This window comes from Chionomys nivalis, chromosome 16, assembly GCF_950005125.1.
Source record: "Chionomys nivalis chromosome 16, mChiNiv1.1, whole genome shotgun sequence".
Classification (NCBI taxonomy): Eukaryota; Metazoa; Chordata; class Mammalia; order Rodentia; family Cricetidae; genus Chionomys; species Chionomys nivalis.
Window position 1 is genome coordinate 34,768,925 of NC_080101.1, and position 26,754 is coordinate 34,795,678.

The window sequence follows — 26,754 nt, forward strand, 5'->3', positions numbered from 1 at the left end:
CTCCTTGGTCATCTTGGAGGGGGGGACTTAAAGAGAAAAAAAAAAACCTAATATATATATAAAGTGTAAGTGCCCTGCCTGAACATAAACATGCACACCTTGTATGTGCCTGGTACCCATCAAAGCCAATGGAGGGTCAGATTCTCTGGAAGAGGAGTTACAATTCTTGGCTGTCATGTGGGTCTTTGCAGAAACAAATGCTCTTAATCACTGAACCATCTCCCTAGCCCCTGAGAAAGACTTTTATGAAGAAAAAATTAAACTAGTCTTCTAGTACTACCGAATACTATTATAAACTTATGGCTTAAAGTAACAAATGGTACTGTCTCATTTATCTCTGGAGTCTGAGGTTGGTGAGGGCACATTCCTCTGAAAGGTTTACAAGAGCATCAGCCTTCCTTGATGCTTCATGGCTTCTGGCAGTGGCTATCAATTCTTCCCTGGCTTTCAGCTCCATCACTCCAATGGCAGCCTAGGTCAGAATCACCAAGGTCACCTCTCTGTCCTTTGATCTCAATCTTTACTTTTGTGATGCATGGCTGGACGGTTAGTATCAAGACAAACCTAGTATCAAGACAAACCGATCACCTCAAGACTCATCTAGAACAATCCTTCAGACACATTTGTGAGGGATTCTCTACATGGTTGGCCTCTCAGTGTCAGTGAGGGACTGTCTCGGTTATGTTAACTGAGGTGTGAAGAGTCACTTAAGTAGGGTAGGATCGTTCCTTGGGCAGATGTACACTGTGTAAATGAGGAGAACCAAGCAGCAACGCTCATCCTCTCGAGCCCCAACTGTGGATACTGACCAACAGCCTATGCTCCTGCTGCCTTGAGTTAACAGTCACAACACACTGGACTTTCCAGTGTGAGCCAGAGTAAGTTCTTTCTCTGCCACATTATTTTTTGTCGTTTTATCACAGCAACAGAGAAGAAACTAGGATAATATTATTATGGCAGCAAGGCTCCATTTCCAAATGGCATCACACTGGAAAGTATTAGAGGCCAGGATTTTCCTATTATTTTTGGTGGCTACAAGTTATTGTTTTACAGCGCTGTGAATCAAAGCCCTCTATACAGGCCACACCCCCAGCTTTGATAGCTACACTGAACCATTAAACTGGTGCTGTCCTACGTTTTCTCAATTCCCAACCATGAATAAAATTACTAATGAGATTTTCAATAATGAAGACAAGCATAAAGGCACATGCATGCAATCCCCAACAGAGGGGGAGCTGAGGCGTGAGGACTACAGGTTTAACTCTCCCTGGGCTACATAGCAAGGTGGGGCGGGGGGGGGGGTAAAGGCAGGAAAACTAGAAAGGAATGGAGTAACAGCACATATAGTTACTGCTGCTCACTGGGCTAAGAGGGAGGATGGATTGAGCCCAAAATTTCTAGGACAGAATGAACAACATAGTAAATCTTAAAACAACAAAATTTAGGGCTGGGGACTTATCTGGCATTCATGAAGCCCTGAGGGGTTCACTCATCAACATATATAAACAGGGGAAGATGGTTCATGAATGTAACCCCAGCATTTGGAAGGCAAGTCGGGAAAATCAGAAGTTCAAGATCATTCTTGGCTACACAACATTCAATCAATAATTATATTCCTAAAATAAAATGTTATTATTAAAACCTATGAATGTATAAATGCAAGAACAGAAGAGGGGGCAGCTAGAGGGTAGCAGTTATACAAGACAATTACATAACAAACCTTCTCTTTTTGTGCCCCAGCCTGCAAGCCAGAGCACCTGCAATCCTGGTTTCTGGCTGCTGGAACAACAGAGAAGCACTAAATGTTCAAGGTTTTCCCCTCCAAACCAAGGCTACCAGAACACCCAGGTAACTACATTCTTGCGAAATTCTGTTTCTTTGTAAAGTGAGAGCCTCTCTGCTTTCTCACTTTTCTTTCACAGAGCTTAAGTGGGCTTTATTTAAATGATGAAGAGGCATACTAGTCTGAGGGAAGCTCAAGACACAGATTAAACTACCAAGTACTGGGCCAGTGAGATGGCTCAGCAGGTAAAGGTGATTGCCACCAAGGTGGCCAACTTGAGTTTAATCTCTAGAACCGACACAGTGAAAGGAGAGAACACCCTACAAACTGTCCACACACACTAAATGTAAGATTAAATAATCTAGTAGAAAAAAAGACATTTTTTAAGGTGGTTCAGATGCTCTCTTGTCAAAACTTAGTAACCAGTTGGGCACGGTGGCACACTCCCAGCACTGGAGACAGAGGCAGGTAAACCTCTGAGTTCAAGACTAGCTGGATCTACAGACTGAGTCTACAGCCATGTCCACAAAGAAAAAACCTGTCTTGAAAAACAAAACAAAACACAACACAACACAACACTAATTCAGTTCCTTTGCCATGAGCAGCATTAGGTCTCAAACCTCACTCGGTGCCTGTGGATCCTCGCAGCACTACTCATCTTGCCCCTACCGGAAACCTCTCCCTCCCAGGAGCTGGGACTGTAGGAGGAACTGTGGATTAACCAGTCTAGATACACGGGACTGTAGGAGGAACTGTGGATTAACTAGTCTAGACACTTTAGAAATGCCTTAACTTTAATATGGAAGCCAGGAAATGTGCTGCTTTGGGAAAGAGCTTATGCTTTTGTTTTCACAGAAAATGAAAGGCTGTAGATTCATTCAAGTTTGATATACATCAGGTTTGATCAGGGGAACTCCCTCTCCCCAAAAATCCTGGCTAAAGACATTAAAAATAAACCCCCAAAAAACTACAAGATAGGTGACATACATTTTACCTGCTAAAAAATTAAAAAAGAAAAAAAATCTTTGGCTGGTTTGTGTACAACGCACAGTCCATACAAGTGTTAATGCAGATATGTAGGTTAGCTTCGAAAGCTTATGTTTTCAGAGCAAGGGGACAGACACAATGAAAATGGGTGGCTGAGGTGATCCAGCCTCTCAGAGTGTATCTGTTGCAGATTCCTCAGAGTTCTGCATCCAGAACAGCTTCAAGACTGTTAGCTGAAATGGTCCAGCCTCACAGACTATTCTAGCCCAGGACTTGACCATTATCCTAAAGCCAGAGGACAGAGAGGAAAGAGGAGGGGCAAGATGGAAGAGAAATTAAAAAGCAGCAAGGCCAGATGTAAATTTACATAAATGCGTTAAGTTATAAAAGCTAGTGGGACAAGCCTAAATTACAGGCCAAGCTTTCATAATAAGTAAGCCTCCATGTCTTTTGTAAGTTGGCGCCTCCATAGCAAATCTGTCTACAAGCTACAGTCCCCCCAAAGGTACCTTCCAGGAAGATACACAAATGTATGGACACGGGGACGGACAGACACACACCCCACACACTTTTTTTTCCCCCCACACACTTTTAAAAATTAATAAAAAATAGCTAGGCAAAGCCAGGCAGTGGTGGCCCACATCTTTAATTCCAGCACTCAGGGATTAAAGGAGGTAGAAGCAGGTGGATCGTTTTTTGAGTTCAAGGCCAACCTGGTCTATAAAGAAGGTTCCAGGACAGCCTGAGAAGTTATAGAGAAACCCTTGCCCACCCCCCAAAAAAAACAAATAGATAAGTAATAAATAAATCTTCAGCTATGCTATGTCCCAGGACCTATGATTCTTGGTGTTAAATGTAAATACAGTGATCAAAGTTGAGGAGGAATCACAGTGGGAATGAAAATAAAAATAGACACAGACCTTGACACAAAGCCCACCATAGTGACACAAACCTGTAATCAGGGCCTGAGAAGAAGCCCAACCTAGTGACGTGCACCTTTAATCAGAGCTTGGAAAACAAAGGCAGAAGAATCAGGAATTGGCAAGTTGGAGGCCAGCCTGGACTTCAAGGTTTTTGAAACTTGTCTCTAAAGAAAATAATTTTTTAAAAAAGTAATACCAAAGCCAGGTAGGGTGGCACATACCTTTAGTCCCAGGACTAAGCAGGCTGTGGCAGTTGGGTCTGTGAATTCCAGAGTAGGCTAGTCTATACAGTAAATTCTAGGTTAGCATGAGATGAGATGCTGTCTCAAAAACCAAACAAAACAAGTTCTAAGCACATACAAAGAATGAGGGCAGGGCCGGGCGATGGTGGCGCATGCCTTTAATCCCAGCACTCGGGAGGCAGAGGCAGGCGGATCTCTGTGAGTTCGAGACCAGCCTGGTCTACAAGTTCCAGGACAGGCTCCAAAGCCACAGAGAAACCCTGTCTCGGAAAAAAAAAAAAAAAAAAAAAAAAGAAAGAAAAAAGAATGAGACCAGGAGGTTAACTCAGTGGTACAGTGTGAGGCCCTGCATTCAATCCCCAGAATGACCCCACCAATCCACTAACAGTTGGCACCTAGCTCTTAGAATTAGGATAGTCATCAGTTAAGATGGATTTAAAAAATAAAAAAAATCCTAAAAAAAAAAAAATCGTTCTTCAATTCTTTTTTTTTATTTTTTTTTCGTTCTTCAATTCTTAAATTCCATTGTGAATCAGTATTTCCACATCTTTATTACTCTTTAAAGAAGTGTTTTTGTTTCCAAACTAGGGGCACATATGGGGACACGGTAGCCTTGGCACTGAGGCTACCAAACATATAGGGAGATTCAGTCTCAAATTTAAAACAAAAAGAGCTGAAATCTAAACATAACAAACCCTCAATAAAAATATCTAAGCTATTCTCCAAAACAGAAAGGAATAAACCTGAAAGATTCCCGAGACTGCCTAGAATCAAAAGACAAGTCAGGGAGACGACATAAACAAGTTTCTCCCAAACTTCCTAAGTCCAGGAAACTTTCTAGCTTTTTGGTATTACTATATTATTTAAATATACATATTTACCTTGAGCGGTGAATTTATGTTAGTCTCCCTAAAATCTTAGACCCCCCAAAAAAGAATACAAATCATTCTCAACCCAACTCCCAAAACCTAAACCTACACTCCAAATACAAGACGTGATCCTAGTCCCTCCTGGCACAAGGTCAGCTCATCTAAACCAATTATCCCCCTTTTATAAAATCAACCCACCAAAAATCTTTTTTCTCTAGACGGCACGGGCCAACTCATGCTGAGTCGACCAGTAGTAGTTTTGGTATGAAAGCCACAGGTCAGGAATTCAGGCGACAGATGTCACTAAGTTTAGCTTTTCATTATCAGAAATGCCTTTTGGTCCAGGCTGGTAGGGCACGTCTGGAATCTTAGCCCTCTGTGGATCCCTGTGAGCTGGAGGCCAAACAATTTACACATCGAGTTCCAGGACACCAAGAGCTACATAACAGAGACATCATCTCAGAAGAAAAAAACAAACAAGTAAAATGCCTTTCAACTGAGGGTATAACTCAGCAGCAGAACATAGATTCAAGCCCCCAGAAAAAAACTCTCGGAATTTTCTCAGGTGAATTCTATTCTGCTCCAAAATACTCAGGTTCTTTAGTCTAAGCCAGTGGTTCTCAATCTTCCTAATGCTGCAACCCTTTAATACTTTAATACAATTACTCATGTTGTGGTGACCCCCAACCATAAAATTATTTTCAATGCCATTGCATGATTGTAACTTTGCCATTGCTACGAATCGTAATGTAAAGATCTGTTTGTTATACCATGGTCTCAGACAACTACTGGGAAAGGCTCGCGACCACAAGATAAAAACCACTGGACCCGCTAGACTGCTGTTACTAAACAACGGAGTGTTTACGTACCTAATGCATTTGCAACCGAATGAGTTTCACAAAATTAAAATCACACTTTTCTAGTCTCAAGCTTACAGACAGAGCAGGTAGAGAAAAATAAAAGGAAATTAAAAGGCAAAGTGAAAAGTTGCTAGTAAGGATGCTCAACTCTGACAGTAGTCAAGAAGGCAAGGCTCTTGAAAACCCAAGACCTATTTGGAAAAAAAAAATTCCCAAAGTTAGTTGTCTGTTTTGAACTTCAGTTGTTTGTATGCTTACGAACCGACTCCGAAATCGATGCAAACTCCCTTGATGCTGAGATCAGATTTATCTGTCTCAGTGCTACACTGAGACTTGCGCCCTGGGGAAATGCTACCGATGCCCGTCGATGGGTCAAACAGAAGGGACAAAGTCAGAAAGAAAAACATGCTGCAAGCAAACGAGGGGTGGGGAAAGGAAGGGGCGGCGCAGGCAATGCACGTGTCTGGAGAGCACAGACGCAGCCTCGTAGAAAAAACAACTCTCTTCCTTTCGGAAAGTGCACGCTCCCCACCACGGTCTGAGCGCCGGCCGGGCAGGGAACGGGAGCTAACCCCGAATAACAAAGGCCCTTTCTGGGGACACCCGAGCTCCCCGGCCCGGGCCCGCCTCCCTTCGCCCGTACTCACCGCCTTGGTCAGGAACCTGGTCAGCTCGCCGCAGCTCTTCTCGTTCTTGTCGGCGATTAGCCTCAGAGGCCCGGCCAGCAGCTCCACGGAGAGGTGCTCCATGGTCTCCCGGCCGCTCTGGGCCGCGGAGCCGCCGCCGAAAACGGACCAGCAAGGAAAGCCCCTAAAACCGGCGAGCGGACGCACACGTGGTGGACTCCACCGACGTCATCAACCTGCGGCGGCCACTGCGGCGGCGCTGCTGCTACGCCCACCTCGGCGGAAATGCGTCACTGGCGGGGACGCTGCTAGTAGGAAGTGAGGCGGAAATGGCTTTTGAGGCTTGCAGGATAACTGATGGGTTATCAGTGCACGACCCGAAAAAAAAAAAAAAAACAGATTTTTTTTTCCTAACGGGATTAGATGTGAACGATAAGCAGATTCGCTGACAAAGATTATCGCCCACAGGAAAGTGCCTTATTGTGAGAGAAGAACCCTTGATGCACTTTTTTGTTTTGTTTTGTCTTTTGAGACAGGGTTTCCCTGTGTCCTGGAACTCGCTCTGTAGCTCAAACTGGCCTCGAACTCACAGAGATCCGCCAGTCTCCTCCTCCGAAATACTGGAAAGAAGGGAGGGCGCCACCGCCGCCCAGTTGCATTCTTCTTACAAATACTGGAAATAGCTGGGCCATGATGGCCCTTAAACCTACAACTCAGGAAGCAGAGGCAGGCGGATCTCTGAGTTCGAGGCCAGCCTGGTCTACAGAGTGAGCTCCAGGACAGCCAAAGCTGGTACACAGAGAAATCCTGTCTCAGAAAAAAACAAACACAAACAACAACAACAACAACAAAAAAAAGGTCAGCAAGATGACTTCTTGAGTAAAAGCTCGTGACGATAAAACCTGATTGACCCATGTGAATGTGGAAGAATCAATTCCAGAGTTGAATTGTGACTTCCTTGTGTAGTCATGGCCTATGTGGGCTTCCACACACCATAATAATGATGATGATTTAGGAAGAAATAATGCAGACTACACAGAATTTAACTACTAATATGAAGGTCATATTAGTAAATAAACTAAACAAATGATGTCAAACAAAACATCTAGAGAGAGCATTTACATGAAAGAAGCCCAATACCAATATATAGGGTAGCTTCCAACCATCTCTAAATCAATCTCCAGGGAATCCAATGCCCCCTCTGGCTTCTCTGGCACGTACATACATGTGGTGTACAGCAGACACACATACGCAAACAGACTTCTCGAAACAGAGTTTCTGTGTAGCCCTGGCTGTCTTGGAACTCTCTCTAGACCAGGCCAGCAATGAGATCCGCCTGCCTCTGTCTGAATGACTAAAGGCATGGACCACCAAGTGCCTGACTCTCTATTTTAAGAAAGGGAGAACCTTCAGGATGGCTCAGAAGGTAAAAGGTGCTTTTCCCCAAATCTGGCAACCAAATTTCAATCTCTGAAACCCACACAAAGAACTTAAATGTACGCAATTTTAATTTACTACTTCAAAAACTTTTTTTGTTTGTTTGTTTGTTTGTTTTTTTGTTTTTCGAGACAGGGTTTCTCTGTAGCTTTGGTGCCTGTCCCGGAACTAGCTCTTGTAGACCAGGCTGGTCTCGAACTCCCAGAGATCCGCCTGCCTCTGCCTCCCGAGTGCTGGGATTAAAGGCGTGCGCCACCACCGCCCGGCCTTCAAAAACTTTTAAGGTATTTTCTTACTGTCTTTAACCACAAATGTCAGCATCTGTGTAGATGTATTCTATCTCTCATTTGGTAACATGTAAGTCTATTTCTATTTAAACTTTTTGGTCTATTATTTCAATATCAGCCTGTCTATTTCTGTCCCCTATATTAGTTAATTATGCTTTTTTTCTTTTGGCTTCCTCATGGGAGTTTCTCAACCTGGATTTTCAAGATACTCATGCTTTACATATTTTTACTTTTTAAAGATTTATTTGGGGGCCTGGGAAATGGATCAATGGTTATCAGAGCACTTGTCTTTCAGAGGATCTACGTTCATTTCAGCACACAGGTATTGGGTCCCTTGAGGACAGGCCTTCGCACCCCCACTTGATCTGTTTTGCACTCTTGTGGTTGGTTGTTCCAGAAACAAGAGCAAAAACAAGAACAAAACAATCTGTTGTTTTCAGCAATGTTTCTAAAGATGTTTACCCCTAAGGTGATGAGCTTTTTGCTGGCTCGGCCTCCCCCGCTGAGGGCTACATATACTTTGTGAGAAAGTGGAATAAAGGCTTGTCTGCAGAATCTGAAGTGCTGTGTGTTAATCCTGACGTCCCTCGCTCAGAGAACTACAGTTGCCATGATGGCATGGCACATGGGGATCACTCCAAGTACTCTTAGCCAGACTCATGTTTGGAGGCACTCTAATTTTTTTTTTTTTTAATTTTTGAGAAAGGTTCTCAGTATATATCCTTAGCTATTCTGAAACTTGATTTGTACACCAGACTGGGCTCAAATTTAGAGATCCACCTGCCTCTGCTATTAAAAGTGTATCCACATAGACCTGCCTGAGTTTAGGTGAACATATATGCAGAAGCTAATAGGGGCTAGAAAAGAGCATGGGTCCCCTGGAGTTAAAATGACAGGTAGTCTTGACCAGTCATGTTGTTTTCCTTCCTTCCTTTCTTTCTTTGATAGAGTTTCTGTCTAACCTTGAGCTCACAGAGATTCGCCTGCCTCTGCCTCCTGAGTTCTGGGACTAAAAGTGTGCACCCAGCTCATGAGCAGTCAAGTGTGTGCTGGAACCCATAACGGGGTCCTCTACAAGAGCAGTGTCCTGACTAGCTGTATGTCAACTTGAAACCTGCCAGAGTATTTGAGCAGAAGGAAGGAATCTCACTGAGACCTTAACTCTATTATGATTGGCTGACAGGAAGCCTGTGGGGCATTTTTTAAGTTAGTGATTCATACTGGAGGGTGCAGCCTATTGTGGTCAGAGCAGACTGAACAAGACATGAAGAATAAGCCAATAAATAAAAAAGCCTTCCTGGCCTCTACATCAGTTCCTGCCCTAACTGCTTTAGATGAAGAACTGTTCATGGAACTTAGTCCCCAATTTGCTCTGGTCACGATGTCTGATCAATGAATGGTAACCCTAAGACAAGTAAGTGCATACTTTTAACCCTCAAGTCACCTCTCCAGTCCCCATTTTTTAATGTTTCAAATGTAGCATTATCCTATTTATCATTCTTACCTCAAAGTCTCTCCTTCCACTATTTAACTTCATGGAAATTTCAAAGGACTTCTTTAGTCTGGTTTCTTATTTTCTTTTGAACCAGTACCATCTCTTTGCAATCATTTTACTTTATGAATTCATTTACCTGGCTGGTGGGAGGGGAGATGACATGCACTGGAGAATGATCTGCAACAAGGCCTCTAGTTACGTTGGATATTCAGAGAAAAAAGGGGACAAGCTCAAACACTACAAAAGCAGTTCATTATTCAAGTTTCTCATCTATCGAGCAATCTTTTAAGGTAGGACTTCCCTTGTGGACATTTTAGCAGAAAGAGCTATGCGGAAGGCACCACTTTGGAGTCTAGGGACTAGATTATAATCTACCACTTTCATGAGACTAGAAGGGGGCATCCAGGATGAATCAATCCTTACACCAGTTTTCTCTAAACTGACACTTTTTGTGTTGACTGAATTGTATCTATGAGCACATCTGCAGGAGAGGCAGGGTTCACAATATCAATACATGATGCAAGAAAGCAGGTGATGGTGACAGAATCTAATGAACCCACACATAGAAAATGAGCCAGTTATACTCTCATCCCAAAACACTTCAAATAGTTCCCCATCTCCCTTGGAGTATTACCTACTTCAGAATTACCTAAACACAATAAAAGAAGCATTCTAGTAAAAATAAACAGGACTTTACATGTTTTTATTATACATGACTGTTACTGAAAGCAGAGTTTATACAAAATGTTCCATACAGATAAAAAAAAAAAACCCCTTGGCTAGCAAAGCCATTTATGTGAATACATATACAAAGACACATACATTCATAATATTTTACAACATAATAATTATACATATATACATATATGCTATTTAAATTATTTCACAATTTTCCAAAATGAGAGACAATTATAAAAACAAAATTGAATAGAAAGGTGAAAGTCATTACGTTTAAAATGCTACAAAATTTTTTTTAATCTAAAGAAGTTATTTCATCCAATATCAAAACTAAGGTTTCAGTATGTCATCCCTGTTGCTTTTATTCTTTCATTTTGATAACTTTTAATGATTAAAAATAAATATTTTGACCAGTAACAGGTAAGTGAATCAGACTGTTGGTCTGAACAAGTCAAGCTGATGACTAGGTAAGTAAAAAACTGTAGATGATCAACTACTCATCAACTAGTCATCAAAGTTGAGACAACTTCCACCTAGTTCCCCATTTAAAACACGAGGATTCATAGCTTCTGTGTAGAAGAAATATTAATGAAACGCCGTGAAATCCAGCAACTCATCTGTAATGGAAGAAAATACTGACATTATAATTGGGTTTTTCATTTTCAAAACTGGGTTTCTCTGTGTAGCCCTGGCTGTTCTGAAACTCACTCTGTACACCAGATATGCCTTGAACACACAGAGATCTACCTGCCTCTGCCTCCGAGTGCTGGGATTAAAAATGTGCCATACTATGCCTGAGGGGTTTCTGGTATGCCCGTTTTTTAAAATCATTTATTATTTTAACTATATTTTATGTGCATTGGTGTGAGGGTGTTAGATCCCTGAGAACTGGAGTTACAGACAGTTGTGAGCTGCCTTGTGGGTGCTGGGAATTGTACCTGGGTCCTCTGGAAGAGCAGCCAGTGCTCTCAATTGCTGGGCCATCTCCCCAGTTCTGTGATATGCCAATTTTCATAGTGTTACCTTAGATAATGTTGGTGTTAGAAAAAAACAAAAACAAGTTTATACAGAAACAATTTGCTAACTACTAATATACTGACTTTTACTCCCAAGAATTTAATGAGCTTTAAGAGTTGGAGTGGGGTGGTATCAGTTAAGATAGCAAAATGAAATGAAATGACCCACAACCCACAACATGTGCTATTATGCTGGTGGGGGAGCAACTAAAAAATTTTTTTTTTCATTTTGAGACCGGGTTCTGGCCTAGGCTGGCCTGGAGCTCACCATATAAACTAGGATGGGCACAAACTTGCAGCAATCCTACTGTCTGAGCGCTGGGTATCAGACATGCCTGCCTGTTACCTGAAGTCACTCATCCCACAAATTCATACTCTGCCCAGAGAACAGGAACCATATATTCTGTTGTGATCTGGCTGCCCTCACTCCCCCTAAACCGACAGCTAAACTTCCTTGTACTCTGTAATCAACAAGAATGTTTGTGTTCTTTCTGGCTAGTGGTTTTTCAGCAGAAGCATTCCCAGTACACAATGCCCTGATCTTGACCTCTGGCTGCTCAGCACTGCCCCAGGCCAGCTGCCTACAGGTATAAAAAGCTCTAGCTCGGGGCAAAATAAAGTAAAGGTCTTCCTTTTCCAGAAGCAACTGCCTCTGTGTTTGAATCTCGGCCCCCTGCTGCCAGTTTCTGTATCCAAGCCCCGCTGATGAGGCGATTTTCAACAACTTTAACCTAAACAGGGTTTTAAACTATTTTGGAGATAAGTCTCATGTAGCACAGTCTGGCCTCAAACTTGTTATATAGCTAAATTTATCCTTGAACTCCTAAACTTCCTGTCTCTTACTTTCCTGAGTGTTGGAACTGCAGGCATGTGGAACCAGATGAGGTCCTGTTCGTCCTTTTTTTAATTTAAACTTTTTAGATAGGCTCTCATCAAGCAATTCTAGCTGGCCTGGAACTCAAAAGATCCTGAGTACTGTCATTAAAAATGTGTGTTACATGCCCAGGTTAATTTCTTAAAGACAGCAATGTCATTGCATGCATTATACTAATGCTTAAAAGTTCTATAGCATAAGTTAGTTCTCCAAATTGTCTATTATTCTTGTCTTTTTTTTTTTTTTTTTTGGTTTTTCGAGACAGGGTTTCTCTGTGGTTTTGGAGCCTGTCCTGGAACTAGCTCTTGTAGACCAGGCTGGTCTCGAACTCACAGAGATCCGCCTGCCTCTGCCTCCCGAGTGCTGGAATTAAAGGCGTGCGCCACCACCGCCCGGCTTATTATTCTTGTCTTATATTCTAAACTATACAAATAGAAACGTAATTTCTTTTTTTTTTTTTTTTTTTTTTAAATTTTTTTTATTTTTTGGTTTTTCGAGACAGGGTTTCTCTGTGGCTTTGGACCTGTCCTGGAACTAGCTTTGTAGACCAGGCTGGTCTCGAACTCACAGAGATCCGCCTGCCTCTGCCTCCCGAGTGCTGGGAGAAACTTAATTTCATAATAAACTATTATCTTTTGAAAATCTCACTAGAAAATCAATTGTTTTCAAAGAAAATGGACATTTGAATATCAGACATAGTAGGGACTAAAATTGATGATTCAAACTAAAAAAATAATAGGCTAGAAATAGACCAATAACTGAAAACTATTTAAGCCCTTCACATAAGATCTATATAGAAATATGGCTTCTTTCTTAAGATGTTTACATTTATTTATTTTTTTGCAGGAGGAGAAGGTGGGGCATGTGTGCAATAGCACACGTGTCAGGCTCAGAGGACAACTTGTAGGAGCCGGTTTTCTCCTTCTACCAAGTGGTGTCTGGGTAACAAACTCTGGTCTCAATCTTGGCAGTAAGTGCCTTTACCTACCTACCTACTCAACCACCTTAACAGCAGCCAATATAATATCCATTTATATTTAACTCAAGTTTAATCCAATTTTGAATTTTTTTTGAGATGCTTTTGAGACAGCGCTACACTGTAGCTCAAGCTGGCATTGAACTTACTATGTAGCTCAGGGTGACCTCAAACTTGAGTGTCCTGCCTCGGCTTCCCAAGTGCTAGAATCTCAAGGATGTACCACCTTATTTAACATTAAAATTTGATATTTGCAATCAATTAATTTTTGCAACAAGCAAAGTGAAAAATACAATGATACATTAAATATTATAATATTTTTTCCTTCCATAAAAATCCAAAATACAGTAAATGGAGAACTGGCTCATTAGTTAAGAGCATCTACTGCTCTTGCAGAGGACTCAAGTTCATTTCCTAGCACTAACATTAGGTAGCTTACAACCACCTCTAACTCCAAATCTAGGGGATTATGACACTTCTGGTCTCCAAGGACACTGGCACTCATGTACAAACACAAGCACAGACATACAAGCATATACATAATTCAAGATAAAATGAATCTAAAAAGAAAAAAGCACAAAATATGTGAGGCTTGAGGGCTGAAGAGATGGCTCAGTTGTTAACAGTATTTGCTAAGTCAGGTTTTAATCCCAGTTCTCCAGAGGTATAGCCAGGAGAATCACTGTGAGAATCAGGCCAGCTTGGTCTACATAATAAATTATAGGACAACCAGGGTTACAAAGAGAGACCCTGTCTTAAAAAGAACAAAATTTGGGCTGGAGAGATGGCTCAGTGGTTAAGAGCATTGCCTGCTCTTCCAAAGGTCCTGAGTTCAATTCCCAGCAACCACATGGTGGCTCACAACCATCTGTAATGAGGTCTGGTGCCCTCTTCTGGCCTGCAGGCATACACACAGATAGACTATTGTATACATAACAAATAAATAAATAAATATTAAAAAAAACAACAACAAAATTTGGCTGCTCTTTTAGAAGATGCAGAATGGATTCCTAGAACTCACATGGTAGCTCACAACTCCAATTCCAGAGGATCTAACACTCTCTTCTGGCCTCCTCAGGCACCAGGCACACGTGTAATACACATATATACATGCAGGCAAAATATCCAAATACATTTGAAAAGAGAAAAAAAGTGAGGCCAGGTACGGTGGCACACATCTTCAATCCCCAACTCAGGAAGCAGAGGCAAGCAGATCTCTGCATTCAAGGCCAGACTGATTTGCACAGCTAGACCAAGGGTAAATGGCCTTACATAGTGAGACACTCTTAGACAGACAGACAGACAGACAGACAGACAGACAGACAGACAGAGAGCAGATTATATAATGCATTCAATGGTTGTGAAAAATTGCTGTTTCTTATTCTTCTTCTATAGGAAATGTGTTGGGCTGGGGTATAGCTTAGTGGTAGATAAGCACAAGGCACTGAGTTTGATCCCCAGCACTACTGATAATTCATTAATTAAAACACAATTTATTAATGGATTTCAGCAATTAATGGCTTATCTGCAAACACTAAGCTGAAGAGCCAGCCATACTGATCTGGCCTTCACTGGTGATCACTACAAGAGCCCTGAAGGTAAGGAGACACTGGCTGTTGTAATCATTTTCTACACCCACCCTGAGACCTGCAGTGACTAAGGTTGTAACATGCACAAGGACAGGACCCAGCACTTACAGCATTAGCTTCCTGTGATGAACCTACTACTACCTGCATTTTGACTTCTCAAAGAGCTTCTTAAGCTGCTGGAACCTCTCTGAAACCTGAAAAATTAAAAACTATTAGAAATATACTCATTTTTTAAAGCTATGATGAATACTTTCATAAAACATATACAAACAGTACACAATTACCATAAATAATAGAGATAAAATAATGCTTAGAAAAATAAAACATCTTCAGAGATGAGGACATATTTTATTTAACAGAGAATGCTGCCTAGCATATAGAAGGCTGGAATTCAATCCCCAGCAATACATAGACTAGGAATCGTGGTGGTGCATGTTTGTAATACCAGGAATCTTTTTTTTTTTTTTTTTGGTTTTTCGAGACAGGGTTTCTCTGTGGCTTTGGAGCCTGTCCTGAAACTAGCTCTGTAGACCAGGCTGGTCTCGAACTCACAGAGATCTGCCTGCCTCTGCCTCCCGAGTGCTGGGATTAAAGGCGTGCGCCATCATCGCCCGGCTGATCCCAGGAATCTTGAGGTAGAGGACGAAAGAAGAAAGATCTAAAATTCAAGATCATCCTTGGCTCCACAGTAAATTCCAGACAAGTCTAGGCTACTCAAGTCTCCTAGTCAGAGTCAATCAGTCAGTCTGTCTGTTTTTCTGTCTGTCTGTCTCTCTGTCACACCTTTTGCTTTAATTCTCAATACTAAATCTTATTTAATAAAGAAATATTACCATCTAGTTCCTTGAAAAAAAAATATAGATGGAAGGGGGAATCCAGATCATTTTTAATCATTTCTTATACAATCACAAAACTTAACAGTACTACAGGAAGCAATATTTTTAAGAAAGATAGCCAAATAAATATCTTTCTGTTTTAATAAATTAAATTTGGGGCTGGGAATAGAGATCAATGGTAGAGTTCTTGCCCAGCATGCATTTAATCCCCAGCACAAAACTAAGTAAAAAAATTAATAAATCTAAGTAAGTCAGGCAACAACATCTTTGATAATAATAAAATGTAAAATCTGAATAATTACCTGATTTGGATTTTTATTCAGCTTCACAGCTAGATATGTGAATGTCTTCAGGGATGGCATTCTTTTCTGACACTCTAGTAAAATCTCTCGGTCATCATTTCTGAGGAGGAAAGGTTGTTATTTAGCTTTATATGTTTATAGAGAAAGGCAATAAATCCCACTGTCTTCATAGCGTTCAACAGAAACACCATTTTCAGTAAGATCTATAATAAAAGTACATATATGCCAAAAGAAGTAATGCTACCAACAATACATAACGACACATTATTTTACTCTTTGAGTTCATATTTCCCAAATTTTCTATAGCAAAGGCACCAAAAAATTTGCAATTTGCCCCTCCTCCTTGTCCTTTAAACCTGGTCAAGAAAGAAACTAGGTCTTGGTGACGGACAGAGAATATTTGCCTCAGTCACGCTTCCACCCAGCTTATTTCTCTACACAGAAAATAAATTCTAAAAATTTAAATTATATATTAAAACTACAAAAAACTTATTTAGTTGAGATGTTACCAAAAAGAAAAAAATTAAATTTTTTTTTCCTTTCTTGAGACTGGGTCTTCTCTACATAGCTCTAGCTAGCCTGGAATTCTCTGTGGAGAGCAAACTCTCTACCTGAGGGATAGGATTAAAGATGTGGCATGCCCCACCAAAGAACACATACCGACTCTTTAAAAGGTCACATAAAGCTCATCGCTCATGCACCCCACTTTTTCTTTCACTGATTTCACATCTGTCACTCCTTTCTAAAGGGTGTTTATAAGAATTTCCTTCCAAGTGAAAGAATTTTTTAATAGAAAAAGGGAAGCTAAAAGTAATGAAACCAGGACTGGAGAGGTGGTTCAGCGGTTAAGAGCACTGGATGCTCCTCCAGAGGACCCAGGTTAATTTAATTCCCAGCAACCCCAGAGCAGCTCATTAATGGTACCTCCTGATGAGGGGATCTGACACGCTTACACAGACACACATGCAGGCAAAACACTACTGTACATGAAATAAAAGTAAATAAAACTATTTTTTTAAAAAAAGGGTTTAAAAAAAACCCACTGTGGAGACTTATCTTCATACCCGGGAAGCTGAGGCAGGGGGATCCTGAGTTTGAGACCAGTATGTGCTACAGTGAGGCCTAATCCAAAAGCGAACCAGCCAGCATGTGGTAGCTCACATCTTTAATCACAGCACTAGAAAAAGAGGCAGCTGGATGAGTTCCAGACCACTCAGGGTTACAGAGTGAGTCTATGTCTCAAAACCAAATCACATCCCAACCAAAAGAAATAAAGCCCACAATAAGTAGCTCTATTAAGAGGGGACATTCACACCTCTGGATAAAAGCTATTATTTAGATTGTTTTACACCACAGCTACATTGTACTCCAAAATACGTTGTCAACTAACTTTGGCCATTTTTCTTTTTTAAATTATGTGTGTGTGTGTGTGTGTGTGTGTGTGAGAGAGAGAGAGAGAGAGAGTCTGAGTGTTTGCATTCAAGTTCAGATGTTCTGAGAGAGAGAGAGAGAGAGAGAGAGAGAGAGAGAGAGAGAGAGAGAGAGAGAGAGTCTGAGTGTTTGCATTCAAGTTCAGATGTTCTCAGAGGCCAGAGACATTGGTTCACCTGGAACTGGAGTTGTGAGACATCTGATGTGGCTCCTAGGAACCAAAGTCAAGTCCTATGCGAGAGCAAGTGTTCTTAACCACTGAGCCAGGCCTCCAGTCCCACGTTGGCCACTTCTAAAGTAATCAATTCACCATGCTCCTTATTTAGGATGCAACAGAATTCTCAGGAAATGACAGATTACAGACAACTTCTCAAAAATTCCTAATGATTTAAAACATTTCTGAAAAATATTACCTTGTCCATGAAACTATAATTTCTCCCTTCTTTTTGATAACATTCTTTGCAGAAAGGCTTGTTGGAAAAGTAGCAAGTGCTGTTGCTGAAGCCTTCGCCCCCGGGCTGGCCTCTGATGACAAAGGTGTGGTGTCATCTACTGCAGGATCCCTCTTCTTGCTGGCTTGCTTTCTGTGAGCATCCCCATTTCCATCAGAATTCTGAGGAAGTCTCTTGGTCTTTTCATTACTGGTTAAGTCTGTTTCCCTTCTTTGTTTTTTCTGAGATGAATGATTTAGCCCAGGACTGTTTTTTCTCTTCTTGTGAACATTACCCAGAGTCCCAGGCAACTCTACACAATCCAGGTTTAATGGTGGCTCTGATTTTAAAGCAAGTCTCTTTATTTCACATGAGCCAGGAGACTCTGGGGTCAAATCAATGCAAGTTTCTTCAACAAAGCGTTCTACAGGACCGCTTGCCCTTCCCGTCTTTGCTTCTTTGTGGTTCTCCTCATCTATACAGATCACCTGGCATTCCAAGTCTTCACCAGCTGACACAGGTTCATTACCTTCATTCTTTCCCTCGTTTGAAGTATCATGTGTCAAATCAATAAAAGCATCTATAGTATCAGGCTGTAAAGAACCACCAATTATCTGTGAATCTTGATCTAAGTTGGTTCCAGAACATTCCAAGTGGTCAATATTTAAAACTGTTACTTCCATGAGATCCCCCAAGTTTTTAGTCTCAGTGGCTGGATCTTTTGTTAGGTCTATGTGTATATTAGGAAGATGATCATCAACAGAGCGTGGGACTTTTTCCACTGAAGGCAATCCTTGAAGGTTCTCAGAAACTTTTGGTTCCCATACTTGATGCAACTTGAAACAATCATCAACCACTTGATCACAATGCTCTACCTTACTTGAGGCATCTTTAAGAAATTCATATATATCTGGAACCTGTGTTTGTACAATAGAGTTTGGTTCCTCATGAGTTGGTTTGCTATTATCAACATTCCCGTTAGAATCTTCCAAGTCCTCAACAGACTTAAGAACTGTGTTCTCAAGTGGAGTAGGTTCTTTCTCTGGTGCCGCATCAGTGTCTTTTTCAGTTCTAGGCGAAGATATCAATGACTCCTCAGGTACCACGCCATGTTTAAGGCTAGGGGAAGTAGATGGTGCTGCTCGCCGTATTTTCACAATGAAATGATCATTGGACTTTTCCATTATGACAGCATGCATAGGCAAATTAGGGTGGTACTGAAAGCCTGGAGCAACAGACCGGCTTGTCCATGATGAACAGCTTGACTTACTGCTTGAGTTATCAGACTCCAGAGCGAGATGAATGTCCTGTTCAGATGCATCCTCTTCCTCAAGCAAAGCATCTTCACTAAAATGGGCACTAAGAACTTCTTCGGGGGTTGAAGCTGACGAAACTTCAGGCTTTAAGAAACTCAAATGGCCATCTGACTTCAGAGGTGACGGTACAGTTAAAGAGACTGCAAGATCTTCTAAGAGTATGGAAGAAATGCAGGGTTTACTCTTTTCTGAGCTGTATACATTATCTTTGCTTAAAGGAAGGTTAGAAGATACCTCAAACATACAATTTTCATCAAGTACATCAGGATGAACTGGCAATGAAAGTCCTGAAGATAGAGATGGGCCCTTTTCAGATGACAATAAAGACCAATTATCATCGCTGACCACTTTTGGGCATGGAGACGCCCCCTCTGAAACAAGCTCTCCTGTTGTACAAGCTGGTGCAGAGTCACACTTGAGACTCTCTAGCAACTGTTTCTCTGGAGTCTTTAATTCCCACTCTGTCTTTTCAGTGCCATTAACACTGCTGTCCAACAGATCAGAACCTTGTAGCAAACTTTTAAATATTTCACCCATCTGTGCATCACTCACTAAGTTAAAAGTAAGGCTGGATGCCTGCTGCTCAGTAAGGATCTCAAAGCTCCGCTCTGGCTTAGCACCTGCATGCTGTAACACATGGGCCTCTTCCATAGTATTTCCTTCATTCTTTCCTGGCTTGGGGGTGTTGGGGCAGTTCACTTCCAGAAACTGTTCTTTACATTCAGAGTTCATTGTATTACCTGGACAAGTGCTAACAGTTCTTTTGACATCATGCTTTACTGTGCTACTACTGGTGTTGCTTTGGTCTTGGTGTTTTTCTTCAAACTTTTCACATCCCAGTGAGGATTTAAAATTCATAGTATTTTCTGATTTTTGCACTTTTTCTCTCTGTGCTTCCTTAGTGTTATTCATAATCCCCTTCTGACAACTTGAATGTTGGGTTCTCTCTTTATATTTTTTTCCAAGTTTTCCTTCACTATTGTCACTTCCCAAGTTTACAGAATCACAAAACTTTATTAAGATTTTTTTAAGCTTTTCAAACAAATAATCAAGTTGTTCATCTACAAATTTCCACAATTTCCTTTTCATATCTGGTTGCTGCTGTTCAAATAAGCGATCAACTATGCCATTCTTCTTCACTTGCTTAAGGTTAGATTCTATAACTTCACAAAGATTCTTCTGTAAAGTGCTTACTGACTTACAGATATTAGACAAGTCAAGGTATTTAATTAGTGATGTGAAACTCAAAATTGCTGATTCAATAATTCTATGAAACTGTCTCAATGAAAATTTCATCTTGAATTTCATGTAACTTTTCCTTACATGTTTTCCTAGCATCCGTAACATGTGCATAACCTCCCATAAAGAAGAGGGTGCAAGAACAAGTGGAAGAATCTTTTCCAAGCTGGAGACGCTCACTGCTTTACTTTTCCTTTCAGTGCCCGAGGACCTAGATTCATTTGGTCTCTTACTAGATGTGATACTGTCCTGAGGGAGTTTTACAACAGTCCGCTTGTGGTCCTTATGCACATGCGCAGTGCTCCTCCTGTTTCCTGGGCTGCTCTTCCCCGTCGGCACCTCAACAGAAGCTCTAGGTCCTGCGCTTGTTTCCAGGTGTTTCTGAGCTACTGACTTTTCATCATCACTTCTAATTTCCCCGTCTTCTAATTGATCTAAAGACAAATTCTTACAAGAGCCTGCTTCTGAACATTTGTCAAAATTGGGAACTGGTTTTTTATTTTCTTTATTTAGCTCAGACTGATTCTTGAAGGTAGAATGAGTTGAATTGGATAGAATCTCATCTGTGGAGAAGAATATATTAAAATCACATGACCACTGAGTCTTAAGTCATTAGACATTTTCATCTTAAACACTACAAAGTATTATTTTAATAACCTTTCCCCATTAAAGACAAAATGTTAAATCTTAATAAACATTTCCACTGGCCTTTCTTTTTTGTTTTTTAAAACAGGATTTCTTTGTGAAACAGTCCTGGCTGTCCTGGAACTCACTCTGTAGACCAGGCTGGCCTCAAACTCAGAGATCCACCTGCCTCTGCTTCCTGAGTGCTGGGATTAAAGTTGTGAACCATCACCACCTTGACTCAGCCTTTATTTCTTGTCTTACAAAGAACTCAAAAGGTGCTGGGGTTGTGACTTGGTGGTAGAGCATTTGCTAGCATGCACTGAAGTCCTGGATTTGATTCCCACCACTGGGAAAAATAAAAGTCCCAGAAAGTTAGTTAACTGACAAGTCTATCATATGGGTAATTTTAATTTCATTTTATCAGTATCACTTCCCCTATGCTATTTGATGATGCCTTCTGAACAACAAAAGTATAGCCGAAATCTACTCAAAGTTCTGGGCCTAATATTCAACTACAAATAACAGAATTATGTATGTATGTATGTATGTATGTATGTATGTATGTATGTATGTGTGTGAAGTAAAGAAACAATTTGTCCAATTACTCCCCTTTTTAATAAAAACAGTAAAACTGAGCATGGCAGCATACACCTACAATTTTAATAGCCAGGAAGATAAGGCAGGAGGATCACCAGTTCAGGACCAGCCTTGGCTATACAGGAAAAACTTGCCTAAAAACAACAACAAAAAACCAAACAGATGGTATAGAAACAACTTGGTGAATAAAGTGCTTACCACTCGAACATGAGGATTGGATTTTGGCTCCCAGCACCACATCAAAACTTTATAGGTATGGTAGCACACCTGCAATTACAGTGCCTGGGAGGCAGAGACAGAGATCTCTGGCAATTCACTTAGCTAGACTAGCCAAATTTGTGAGCTCTGGGTTCAAGGAGATACAGTAAAAGTAGAGTTATTGAGAAAGACATCCCACATCAACCTCTGGTGTCTACACTAGTGTATACAAACATGAACATGTACACACTTGGACACTACCCTCATACACATACACAATAAAACCTTTAAGCATTGCAGAGATGGGATAGAGCTCAGCAGGAGGGCATGTCTAGCACGAGAGGCCCTGGGCTCAATTCCCAGCAGCAGAGGGGGAAAGAATTAAGAATTGTCTAAATTATGGGGCCAGAGAAATGGCTCAGTGGTTAAGAGCACTGGATGCTCTTCCACTTAGGACCTGAGCCTTCCAGAGGACCTGAGTTCAATTCCCAGCAACCACATGGTGGCTTATAAACATCTATGAGATCAAATGGCCTTTTCTGTCATACAAATAGAGCAGTCATGTACATACATATATACATACATACATGTTTTTAAAAAAGAAATAGTCTAAATTCTATCTGGAAAATGGAGCCATCCCAAAACCACAGAGAAACCCTGTCTCGAAAAAACAAACAAACAAAAAAAAAGAAAATGGAGCCATCCATCAGGCTATTTGTAATTGATACCCACTGGCAAAGGGAAAATCTTAATGAACTAAAACTTGTTCTTAATGAACTAAAACTTGTTATCAACCATACTCCAAGATAGGGACCACGCCAAGAATAGGTGGTTTGGTTTCTTTTGTGTGGAGGGATTTTTTTGGTTCATTTGCTTTGTGAATTTTTTGTTTTGTTTTTCAAGACAGGATTTCTATATAGCTTTGGGGCCTGTCTTAGAACTCACTCTGTAGGCCAGACTGGCCTTGAACTCAGAGGTCCAGCTGCCTCTGCTTCCTGAGTGCTAGGATTGAAGGTGTGCACCACCACCGCCTGGCTATGATTTTTTTTTTAATTTACTGGTTTTATTTTATTATTTTTGATTTTTTTTTTTTTTTGCAATTTTGTGGAGTTTTTTTTGGGGGGGGGGAAGAAAAATATAAACTCGGGTGGGTGAAGTGAGGAAGATCTGAGGACTTGGGGCAGGGGAAACAAGATCAAAATATTGTGCCTAAAAAATTGAAGTTGTTGGGCTGGAGAGATGGCTCAGAGGTTAAGAGCACTGGCTGCTCTTCCAAGGTCCTGAACATCAGGAACCACATGGTGACTCACAACCATCTATAATGAAATCTGGTGCCCTCTTCTGGCATGCAGGCCTACATGCAGACAAAACATTGTATGCATACTAAATCTTAAAAATATTTTTTAAAAAATGAAGTTGTTAAATATACATTAAAGGTTCAGTGTACACTTCTATTTTTAATTTACTTATGCTGTCATCTTTCTAGCCTCTCATAGTTAATTTGGTTCTTTTTCCATTTTTAACTTTACTTATTTTTTAGTATGACTGTCTGTATGTGTCCCTCAGAAGGCACAAGAGGTGTTAGATCCCTTGGGACTAGAGTAACAGATGCATGTGAGCCACTATGTGGGGGCTGGGACTTGAACCCGGGTCCTCTGCAAGAATAGCCATTGTTTTTAACTGCTGAGCCATCTCTCCAGCCCTTTAATTAATATTTGGATAACATTACTGTTTTTTGTTGTTGTTATCAGAAAAGATGGCTCAGGAGCTGGAGAGGTGGCTCGGTGATTAAGGTAACTTAATGTTCTTGAAGACGACCAGGATTTATTTCTTAGCACCTGTGTGACAATTCATAGCTGCCTCTAACTTCAGTTCCAGGAGATCCAGTTCCCTCTTCTGGCCCCCACAGGCACCAGGCGCACACTTGGTGCACATACACACATGCAGGCATTTATACATACACAGAAATCTAAAAATTGGGGGAGACTAAGATGAAGGCGCTTGCAACAAAAGCTTGGTGGTCTTAGTTCAATCCCTAGATAGACCCCATGTAAAAGTACATTGGAGTACCAACTCATGATTGCCCTCTGATCTCCACAACATTCCTTGGTACACACAAACCCCTTATACATACACACAACCACACAATATAAATGGATAGTTTTGTAAATCCCCAAAGGACTTATTTTTTTATACTGTTTACACTGTGACATGAGGACAACTTATAGACGATTATGTAATATAAACAATTACCTTTACGACTGTTATCATACTGTGGAATCACACAAGGGCTCTCCATGCTAAGAACTTTAGCTGCAGGTCTCACTGGACTATTCAAAGGGCTGATGGCTTCTGGAATAGGTCTCAGATGATTAAAGTCAATGCTTAAAACTGAGTTATCATCATCTTGATACACTGAGTTTGATTCTCCAGTTTCTATTTTGTGGTCAATCAACTCAGTCTTCTGTGGTGAAGGTACAAAAGTCTCTTTAGATAAACAACGATCCAAAGGACAAGATTTATTCTCAACGATAGGTACATCGTCAAGAGAAGATTCAAGTTTAGGATTACTGTCCCCCGAACAGTCTACTAGTGAAATGCCAGGTTCTTCAGCCAAAGGTTGCAGAAGGCTCTTACTGGCTACAGCTGCTTTTACACCTTCAGAAACATCACAAGAAATCAAGTCATTATGTCCCTTGGTGTCCAATTCTCGGCCTAAATCTTCAGAAGCATGTCCTGGTAATGCATCCATTACCACAGAAGCTGCAGCCCTCGCGTCACCACGCGAATCTTCCACTTCCACTGACGGAAGCAAGGGTTTTGTTGGTTCTATTTCTGCAGGTGCCGGGAAGGAAACTTCCGTGCCACACACAAACATTTCCTGAGGCACGGTATTCTCAACAGATTGAACCAACAATCTTTTTTCTTCCTTCGTGCTGTTTTCTGCAGTGTCGATCCCGAATCGAGATGTCACTGGAAGAGCCTCCTTTAGCTCTGCTAACTCCAACTTGCTTTCCTCTGGACTAAGTGCACTGACAGAGGGAAGACACGCCACTGCTGCAGTCTTCTCTGAGGACTGTGAGTCACACAGAGCACTGGGTTTGGGAACACCCGTTACTTGATGCTGGTTATCTTGACAAGCAGGATGCTTTTTAGCAGGAGAAAGAGTTAAGTTCAGTTTTTCCATGAAGCTTAACTTTAAGTCTTTGCTTTTTACATCATTTGGTCCATTCTCAACTTTCACTGTACATTCTTTATTACCTGTTCCTTTAGAAACCTCATCATTGGAACCCTCACCTTTACCAGTTTTTGGCTCAGTCTGTCTCTTTACACCAGTAGTGCTTTTCTTAGTTTCTTTATTAGTCCTTTGTGAATATTCTGTAGGTGATTTTTTGTCACTTTTCACATGTCTACTTTCTTCTTTGTTTTCTCGTTCTCTTTTCCTTCTGTCCTCAGTCCTATGTCTTTCTGCCTTGAAAGGTGTATTTTCCCACTGGTGTGAAACACTGATTTCCTTGGAGTGCGGGTACTTGCTATTTCTGTTGCTCGAAAGAGAAGATGAATATCTTCTATCTTGAAAGCCATGACTACTCATCCCTCTGTCTCTTTTACAATCTTCCCTTCCCCTCCTCTCTTCTGGATGATATTTACTGAAGCCATATTTCATGTCATTCTTGGAATGAGGAGGCAACGCCCGCTCCCCTCTTCCACGGTGCCCCTGGTCCTCTCCTGCTGGTTTAAACTTCACATCACCTTTTCTTTCTGCTTTGTCCTGAGACTGAAGCTCTTTTCTGTGCGTACTTTGTAATCTTTCATTTTGTCTCTCTAGATTTTTGTCATTTTGAGATTCCACTCGAGAGTGTGGTCTTTCTCTAGAAGGCTCTTTTTCCCAACAAGAGGTACTGCGTTCACTTTTATATCCCAAACCAGTGCTACTTTTACTCTCTGAACTTTTGCTCTCAGACTTTGCTTCACTGCTTCCACGTTTCTCAGGGTTTCCTTGTAGTCTGGAATTAGTCTCTTTGTCCCTTCGTTCACCATCACTACAGCTGTTGTTCAAGTCTTTCTCTTTCTGTGGTCGGTCAGTTCCTCTGCTACAATGGCTATGTCTAATGCCATTCTTTCCTCTTCGATTATCCTCACTTGAGTTACCTTCACTACCCTGGTAATGAGAACGTGACCAGACATTGTTAGTACAATGTTTCTCAACACCAGTAGGCAAGTGTAAAGGATTTTGTGCTTCAGGATGTGATTTTCCGTCCTCTTCCAGGTTTGCCTGTGAAGTGTTAGGATGTGCATCTTTATGAACATCAGTTTTAACTCTGTGATCAGTCTTTGAACAATCATCCAAATGGGGAGATCTGGATCTTGAATCTTTTGTTCTTGCAGTTTTATGGTTATTTCGAAAATGTGGGAACTCAGACAATCTATTAAGAAACAGGAATTAGCAAAACAGCAAAGTTAACTGATATTTAATAGTATTCTAGACTTTTTTCACATATGACATACTTTTCAAGTTTATATGCTGGCAAAACCAGTATGAACAAAACACTTGGGCTCGGGGTGTAGATCTGTGATAAAGCACTTACATGCAAGAAAACACTGAATTAAAAACAATACAAGGAACTCTCTCACTTGCTTTTGCTTCAAATCCTAGCACCTGCCAGATACAAAACTCCCAAGTTATCATAGCACACTTTGTTTACGACAAGTATGCTTACTTTCTTCTCTTCAGCAACCTCACTGAATAAAGAGAAAGTCTTACTAGACACACATAATCAAACTCAATACAATTCCCAATCCTACTTTGCTGTTTTATATAAAACTCCGTAATAAGGCAAATCATTGTGGCAGATGACATACAGAACTGTGGTTCATTCCTTAAAGAGGGATAAAAGGCCCATTGTTATGGCTTATGATAAAATATATGAGCCAGCATGACAGCTCAGAGAGTGGAGGAGCTTGCCTTGGGCACCGGTGACCTGGGACAACAGTCACAATTACTAGAAGATACCTCTAAGACAACTGGAGAAATGTGATAATAAGCAGTAACTGGTGTGGGAGTTCTTTCTGTCTATGTGTTATTGGTTAATGAATAAAGAAACTGCTTTGGCCTATACCAAAGCAGAACTTAG

General features: G+C 41.0%; 2 protein-coding genes across 2 annotated transcripts in view; both read right to left on the minus strand.

The window, feature by feature from the left end:
- Positions 1-6,469, minus strand: part of Mdn1 (midasin AAA ATPase 1) — a 122,787-nt gene extending 116,318 nt beyond the window's left edge. The window contains exon 1 of the mRNA XM_057790246.1: positions 6,312-6,469. Coding sequence (XP_057646229.1) covers positions 6,312-6,413 — 102 coding nt within the window. The 5' untranslated portion in view covers positions 6,414-6,469. The remainder of the gene's footprint in view (positions 1-6,311) is intronic.
- A 3,816-nt stretch (positions 6,470-10,285) lies between these two features.
- The window catches only part of Casp8ap2 (caspase 8 associated protein 2), a 40,726-nt gene continuing 24,257 nt past the window's right edge, over positions 10,286-26,754 (minus strand). The window contains exons 7-11 of the mRNA XM_057790729.1: positions 23,873-26,046; positions 17,625-20,760; positions 15,781-15,880; positions 14,751-14,836; positions 10,286-10,804 (exon numbers count right to left, since the gene is read on the minus strand). Of these exons, the coding sequence (XP_057646712.1) occupies positions 14,780-14,836; positions 15,781-15,880; positions 17,625-20,760; positions 23,873-26,046 (5,467 nt within the window). The 3' untranslated portion in view covers positions 10,286-10,804; positions 14,751-14,779. The remainder of the gene's footprint in view (positions 10,805-14,750; positions 14,837-15,780; positions 15,881-17,624; positions 20,761-23,872; positions 26,047-26,754) is intronic.